At 40.1% G+C, this 8,505-nt stretch overlaps 1 protein-coding gene across 1 annotated transcript; it reads left to right on the top strand.

Moving 5' to 3' along the window:
- Positions 1-5,558: 5,558 nt before the first annotated feature.
- Positions 5,559-7,368, top strand: LOC308408752 (uncharacterized protein). The gene is made up of 2 exons (XM_080901161.1): positions 5,559-5,669; positions 5,802-7,368. Exons 1-2 carry the CDS (start codon positions 5,595-5,597, stop codon positions 6,453-6,455), a joined length of 729 nt encoding a protein of 242 aa, XP_080757287.1. The 5' UTR covers positions 5,559-5,594; the 3' UTR covers positions 6,456-7,368.
- Positions 7,369-8,505: the final 1,137 nt, after the last annotated feature.

Below are 8,505 nucleotides of genomic sequence, written 5' to 3'. Positions count from 1 at the left end.
ACCAGTGCGTTCAGACTTGACCGCTTGAAGAGTGTGTCTAAGTATTTGCTGCTTGTGCTTTCAGCCATTGTTGTTGTTTGTGTTAGAAGGTTTAATCTCAGGACAGTCTGTTTGTGCTTGGCAAATTTCAGCAAGTTGACAAAGCTGCCCCATAGAGCTCCCCTTGTTGCTGGCTATTTTCTCAGGCTATTTTCAGCTTTGCCTGCTGTGTTGCTGCAGTTATCTTGACACATATTCAGTTTGTTAGACGTAGGGTATACAATATACATTTGTTGCAGGACTTCTATGGTTGTCTCTCAGTTTGCTCATTGTTGGTGTTAGATAGCCTTCTGTTATCTTTATCAAGCTGCTGCATCTGCCCATGTACAGTTTTTTCCACACATGCAGAAAAGGTGTCTCTTGGGGTTCAATTTGATGCTTGTTGCCATCATACTATTGATCTCTGTATTATACCCTAAAAAACTAACAAGATTGTGTGGCTGAAGATATGCACTCTGGTGACACTTTCATTGCAGGCTCTGCTCTCATTACACCTCTCCTGTCAGGAGAGGAAATAACTGAAGTTATACAAAATAAGAAGCTGTACACACTAAGTATTACAAGATAAAATGCCAACGACATCAAGTCAGCTCAACTACAAGACTAATAAAAATGTCCAGAAAGGGTCCAGACCTTTTTTTTTTTTTTTACAGTCCTGCTATTGTTGTAGACCTGTAATTACAAATAGATAAAAACGAGAGAAGTGAGAACCTCCAGGAACATCAGCCATATCAACAGCACACTATCAAGAACTTTTTTTCATGGGGCTGAAGCTTATCTCAGCTGTCATCTGTCCTAGGGTGAGAGGTGGGGTACATCCTGAAAGGGTTGCAAATTGCAGAGCTGACACAGAGAGACAGACAAGCATTCATGCTCACATTCTGACCTACTGCCAATTTTGAATCACTAATTAACCTAAAATGCTTGTCTTTGCACTGTTGGAGGAAGTGGGAGTACCTGGAGAGAACACACATAAACTGGGGAGAAAGCTGAGAGCTGGCTGGTGAATTCGAATCTAGGACGTTCTTGCTTTGAGGCATATCATTATGGTGTTACAAAGTTAATCATATATGTACTTGACTCACCCTGTGGGCAGTCTTTGTTTGTCCTTCAAGCTCAGGAACTTGAGGGTCCTATGCAGCAACGTATCTGTTTCTAGAACTGCCCTCATCTGGACAGAGATCAAAGATGTCATTTCTGAAATCTGCTGGAGCCATTGGTCCAGTTTGGGGGTCACATACCCAAGTGTTACAGTTACTACAGGGACCACTGTTGCCTTTACCTTCCACATCTTCTGTTGCTCTTCTCTCAGTCCTTGGTATTTCTCAAGCTTTCATCCTGATGTTGTTGTTATCACTTGATGTACCTACATCTACCACTATGACCTTTTTTCTCTGCTTGTCCACCATTAACGGGGCGATCGTGGCTCAAGAATTGGCAGTCCATCTTGTAATCGGAAGGTTGCCGGTTCGAGCCCCGGCTCGGACAGTCTCGGTCGTTGTGTCCTTGGGCAAGACACTTCACCTGCTGCCTACTGGTGTTGGCCAGAGGGGCCAATGGGGTGATATGGCAGTCTGCCCAAGGGCAGCTGTGGCTACAACTGTAGCTTGCCTCCACCAGTGTGTGAATGTGAGAGTGAATAAATAGTGGAATTGTAAAGTGCTTTGAGAGTCTCAAAAAGCGCTATATAAATGCAATCCATTAGTATTATCATTATTATTAGTAGTAGTATATAGTTGGTTAGCGATCACAAATTTATCCACCTTTATCTGGAAGTGCCGCAGGATTTTAGCTTCATCATTCATGATTGTATCCCATTTTGACCTTGGGTCTCCAGGCCATACTTGGCAGAGATGCTCCTGTTTACTATGCCAGACATTATGGCATCCCATGTATGGCTTGCCTGGTACCATCAGGTACCTCAGGCACATCTCTAAACAGCCTGCATATGGGGTCTTGAATGGTGTGATGGACCTCAACCTATGTTGATCTTGTACTTGTTCCTGTGCTGCCTTGATTAGTGCCTCTGTGCTTTATTTCAGCCTAGTTATATATTCTCTAGTGCAGACACATAAAAAAGAGGTGATTTCCTTTATTAGTTATAAGAACTTTGAAAAGTTCCTGCTGTCTGAATATAAAGTGACTACACGGGAACTACTCTATGGGTATATTGGATTCGGGAACTCGGAGCTTGCCAAACAACATTTTAAGGAGCATGTACAAAAATGAGGATGACAAAAGATAATATGGTTAAAAAGTCCAGCAACATCCTCCAGCAATAGGCACTGCTCATCAGCTGAATAATAATACTATCGTGAAACATGGTGGTGACAGCCTAATTCAATGGAGCTGATTCAGTGGAGACAGGGAGACTCATCAGAACAGATGGAGGGATTCAGAAAAAGACCTTTAGTGGCCGAGTACTCCCAGACTCATATCATATAGAATATTCTGTCGGGAGTCCCAGGGATGCCAGTTCATGGATGTATCCTGTCCACTCTGACAGAGCTTGAAAGGATCAGCCTGAAAGAATAGATAAACTTCCCAAATCCAGGTGTGGAAAGACTTTCCAAAGGATACTCAAACCTTATCCTTCCAAAAGGGGTGCTGACAAAGTACTGAACTTTGAAACGAAAAAATAAATAGATTAAAAAAGAATAATAATTTTCAAAATAATTTAAAATACACACAAAAAACTGCAATGGGTTACTGCAATGGTTTATATCCATTTGTCACTTTAAAGTGAAGAGTCACTGAATTTTAAAGCAAAGGTTTTCTTTTTTTTTTTTCTTTTTTTTTTTTTTGTGTCCCGTTTGGATCTTTAGCCATCAGAATTGTTGTCTTAAGGCCAAGAAAGATGCCAAGCGGATTTATTTTACCAAGTGGATCATCATGGCCTTGCCATATTGGTCCATTTGATTGACCTTTATTATAATTATGAATTTATTTTATTTTCAGTTGCTACAAACGGGACAGACATGACTGGGGGATAGGACAGGGAGAAAGAATGAAAGAAAGAGAGGGAGAGAAAGAAAACCAAAGGGGAGAAGAGACGGTGAGAAGGGGGGAAGAAAGAAAAAAACAAACAAAAAAAAAAACCACCTAGATCACCTGTATGGAGAAAAAAATACAGAAGAGAAAGCAAACAACAAAGAGCAACATAATAAAAAAAACGGCACCATCACAATAAACTAGCTAGCAGTAAATATCAGTAGATACTAAGTAATAAACAATATTGTGCAGCACGCAAGATAGACAGCGCACAATGTGCTTTGAGGCAGCAGCCAAGAAAGCTGTAGTCCGCGTCTGTGAATACCCGTGTGTACACCTGTGAGCATACCTGTGTGGATCAGCATGCTTGCATTCCAAAGGTTTCTCCATGTAACGATCTGCTAGGGAGTGTGGGGAGCCACAGCCCCCTCCTCCAGGGTATGAAGCAGGTATGGAGGAGATCAAAACTCCAGACATCCAGAGGCCCCCAGAACACAAGAAACCAAGGAAGACCAACAGAGGGGCAGCCGCGCCACTGTCCCAGTAAGAGTTGAGGAGAGTCCCAGATGAGGGCTCACTCAGCAGCCGCGGAGCAGAAGCCAGGGGGAGTTGCAGTGACGCGCCCGTGAGCTCCGCCGGCAGCCAGCTGTGCCTGAGTGACCGAGCCCCAGGCCGAGAGGCCGGGGGCACCCCACCTCCGAAGTGGCCCGAGCGAGCCCCAGGCTCCAGGCCCCGATAAGCGGCCGCCAAGGAGTGAGCCGGTGTGTACCCGGACGCCCATCCCCAGACACAAAGAACCACCAACGCACCGACACCTGAGGGAGTCCGCCACTGGCAGGGGAAGTGGTGGTGGGTGGAGATAGGCCTCCAAACCTTGGAGGGCCTGAGATGTCCCCAGAGAGGTGGCGTCTGATACCCAACCTGACATATAGACAAAGACATAGAGGCACACACAGACACAAACATCCATTCCCACCCTCATGCTCTCATATGCACTTAAAAAGCAAAGGTTTTCTGAGTGATCACTTTTATCATATGATAAAGCATTATCATTTTAATGTGACCCCTGTCTAAGTGTCCTAGGGAACTGGGGATACTGAATGATTCAATGACTATGCAAATCATATGAATTACATGTTGTGGACTTTATGGTGAGAGCTTTGGAGTTCTGGACATTTTTAGAATCAGTGCTAGCATTTATAACAGCTCTACTGGTAGCATCTAATCACCCAAAACTTAAAACAAACAACAGAATTAGAATGAAAACAACGGAATTTGAATGAAAACAATGGAAACAGAATGAAAAGAACAGAATTTGAATGAAAACAATGGAAGTTTAAAACAAACAACAGAATTTGAATGAAAACAACATAATTTGAATGAAAACAACGAAATTAGAATGAAAACAACGGAATTTGAAAACAAACAACGGAATTTAAATGAAAACAACGGAATTAGAAAACAAACAACGGAATTTACAGTTTTTTACAGTCGCTAACAAGCGTTTGTCCAAACAGTTGTCACATTTACAAAACTCTAAACACAATTAGCACAGGATCGGTCTGTTGTGGCCATACCATTCACACATTTCATGTCGTGTTCACCCAATATGCAGTCAGTGAACACATTTCCACAATGCTTACATTTTCTTAACAGACAAGTTATACCTCCCAACAAAACTATGGACTGTTCTTGTAGTATCTACGAATGTTAACACACAACATCCCACAATAGCAAAAACAATATTCCAAACCGTAGATACAGTATAAAAACCTCTGCCCCTGCAATGATATCAGTACAAAAACAATATCAATATCAAAAATATATCTCAGCTGTAAACAAACAAACAACTGAATAATTGAGACACAGCTTATTTATGTTGGGTAAATTGGGCCAACCACAGCTTCTTCCATTCTGGCTTAGACTCAGTGGGGTTTATAAGGCAAGACCTTGAGGAGTGATGTTTTTGGAAACAAAAAAAAGACAAACACTGTAATGTCTGGTCGAGGAAGAGTAAGAGCAAGGGGCCCAGGGAGAAGAGCAGGCCCAAGGAGAGGGCAAGGTAGAGGTGTAAGAATGCGTGGTGGTGGCATTCCAAGGGCTGCAAGAACAGTAGTCAGTGATGAAATCCGTGCCACTATCATTGACCATGTAATCAACCATGGTCTTTCACTAAGAGAGGCTGGTGAAAGAGTGCAGCCCAATTTGAGGCGGTCAACGGTTGCCTCCATTATACGCACCTTTCAACAAACCAACAGGTAAGTATTGCATTTTACATGGATTGTTCCTATTCTCACTTGACATGTCAATATGGTCATACAGTAATGCATATGTTGAATTGTCTGTCTTTCTAAAGAATGCAACGTCTTCCACCCTCTGGGGGAAGAGGAAAGCTCCTCAGTAATGATCAGGAGCTTGCCATTGTGGAAATGGTTACTGCAAATAATGCAATAAAACTGCGTGAAATACAAACCAGAATTGTGGTGGACCATGAGATATTCGACAATATCGATAGAATCAGCCTCACAACCATTTCGCGGACATTGTCCAAACATAGAGTGCGGATGAAGCAGCTCTACACTGTTCCCTTTGAGAGGAACAGTGAGAGGGTCAAGGAGCTACGACGACAATATGTCCAGGTACAGTGTATATTCAATCCAATGTCCAGTTCTATAAGCTTTGCACTTTGCAAGTAGGTAACCTACACAATACTAGGTTACAGTACAGTATGGTATACAGTACTAACATGACTTACATAAACTTTGTTTCAGAGAGTTATGGAATTGGAGGCCAACCAGGCCCCTCATGAATTCATATACATCGATGAGGCAGGATTCAATCTGGCCAAAAGGCGTCGACGTGGACGAAATGTAATTGGAAAAAGGGCCACAGTTGATGTGCCAGGACAGAGAGGGGCAAACATTACCATGTGTGCAGCAATTGCAAATGCAGGATTACTCCTTCACAAATGTCAGGTTGGACCCTATAATACAGAGCGCTTGCTTGCCTTTCTCAATGATCTCCACCAGCGCCTGGTTCCAGAGCAGGGTCAGGAGGGTGAAAACATGAGGACCTTTGTAATTACCTGGGACAATGTGGCTTTCCATCACTCGCAAGCAATAACAACATGGTTTGAAGTCCACCCAAGACTGGTGAGTCTCTTCCTTCCACCCTATTCACCTTTCCTCAACCCCATAGAGGAGTTCTTTTCTGCATGGCGGTGGAAGGTTTATGACCATCAGCCACATGACCAGATGTCCCTCCTTGAAGCCATGGATGCTGGCTCCAGGGACATCACAGTTGACGATTGCCAAGGGTGGATCCGACATACCAGGCGGTTTTATCCCAGGTGCATCGACTTGGCTGACATCAGATGTGATGTTGATGAAAACATGTGGCCTAACCCTGAAGATCGCAGAGATTAGATGCAACTTTTTTGCCTTTTTTTAGCCCCCCTCCCCCCCTTTTTATCTTGGCTTTTTGCTGTTGTTTTTTTGTTCAGAATGCTCTTGTGTGTTTCATGGATATTTTGTTCACTGTAAGCAATACTGTAAAACTTTCTCTGTCCTATCATACCGTGTTTCTACTGTACCTCCTGTGGTAAACAGTAAAGGAACAAAAACTTGTTTGCTTTTTACTGGAATGCTTTTGAATGTGAACATTACTGTACATGTGGACATACAGTTACCAACCAAGACATTTCTGGTGTCAATATGGTGGATTGCATGTTTCGCATGCAAATACCTGTGAAACTGAAACATAAAAGTCTATGCAGTTTTTGTAATGTCAATAATAGCCAGTATTTTGAAACCTGGTGTACTTTGATTGACTGCATGTACCTTGTGAAGTGAAAACAAGTGTTATTCTTTGACAGACTAATTTCATTTTGAGTCAGATTTATAGTGTTTTTGTACAGTTAGTGTGTGCAGAGAAAGATGTGTTCTAATTTTGAAATGAGGAGTTAGTATATATTTAACAAAGTGTATTTTTGGGAAGGATATTATCCATTTGGCCAATTGTGTTTTGTAGGTGTGGGTCTGTGTTAAGAGTTTAGAAAAAGTATCTGAAGTATGGGTAGGCGCTTGTTAGCGACTGTAAAAAACTGTAAATGAAAACAACGGAATTAGAATGTACAGAACAGAGTTTGAATGAAAGCAACAGAATTCTAAAACAAACAATAGAATTTAAAAAAAAGAGTAGAATTAGAATGAAAACAACAGCATTTGAATGAAAACAACAGAATCTCAATGAAATGAACGAAATTAGAATGAAATGACTAGAATTTGAATGAAAGCAACGGAATTAGAATGAACAGACCAGAATTTGAATGAAAACGATGGAAATAGAATGAAAAGAACAGAATTTGAATGAAAACAACAGAATTTGAACGAAAACAACAGAATTTGAATGAAAACAACGGAATTAGAATGAAAACAACGGAATTAGAATGTACAGAACAGAGTTTGAATGAAAACAACAGAATCTCAATGAAATGAACGAAATTAGAATGAAATGACTAGAATTTGAATGAAAGCAACGGAATTAGAATGAACAGACCAGAATTTGAATGAAAACGATGGAAATAGAATGAAAAGAACAGAATTTGAATGAAAACAACAGAATTTGAACGAAAACAACAGAATTTGAATGAAAACAACGGAATTAGAATGAAAACAACGGAATTAGAATGTACAGAACAGAGTTTGAATGAAAGCAACAGAATTCTAAAACAAACAATAGATTTTTTTTAAAAAAGAGTAGAATTAGAATGAAAACAACAGCATTTGAATGAAAACAACAGAATCTCAAAGAAATGAACAGAATTAGAATGAAATGACTAGAATTTGAATGAAACCAACATAATTTGAATGAAAACAACGAAATTAGAATGAAAACAACGGAATTTGAAAACAAACAACGGAATTTAAATGAAAACAACGGAATTAGAATGTACAGAACAGAGTTTGAATGAAAGCAACAGAATTCTAAAACAAACAATAGAATTTAAAAAAAAGAGTAGAATTAGAATGAAAACAATACCATTTGAATGAAAAACACAGAATCTCAATGAAATGAACGGAATTAGAATGAAATGACTAGAATTTGAATGAAAGCAACGGAATTACAATGAACAGACCAGAATTTGAATGAAAACGATGGAAATAGAATGAAAAGAACAGAATTTGAATGAAAACAACAGAATTTGAATGAAAACAATGGAAGTTTAAAACAAACAACAGAATTTGAACGAAAACAACAGAATTTGAATGAAAAAAACGGAATTAGAATGTACAGAACAGAGTTTGAATGAAAGCAACAGAATTCTAAAACAAACAATAGAATTTTTTTTAAAAAGAGTAGAATTAGAATGAAAACAACAGCATTTGAATGAAAACAACAGAATCTCAATGAAATGAACGGAATTAGAATGAAATGAATAGAATTTCAATGAAAACAATGGAATTGGAATGAACA

Source organism: Rhamphochromis sp. 'chilingali' (assembly GCF_963969265.1).
Source record: "Rhamphochromis sp. 'chilingali' genome assembly, chromosome: 13".
NCBI classification, from domain to species: Eukaryota; Metazoa; Chordata; class Actinopteri; order Cichliformes; family Cichlidae; genus Rhamphochromis; species Rhamphochromis sp. 'chilingali'.
This window is presented reverse-complemented; position numbering and strand designations above follow the sequence as displayed.

What these genes read in the sequence shown, in the direction of transcription:
- LOC308408752 (XM_080901161.1), top strand. Translation starts at nt 5,595, where the DNA reads ATGAAGCAGCTCTACACTGTTCCCTTTGAGAGGAACAGTGAGAGGGTC. An exon ending in TACGACGACAATATGTCCAG is followed by an intron (nt 5,670 to 5,801) that starts GTACAGTGTATA and finishes ACTTTGTTTCAG; the next exon opens with AGAGTTATGGAATTGGAGGC.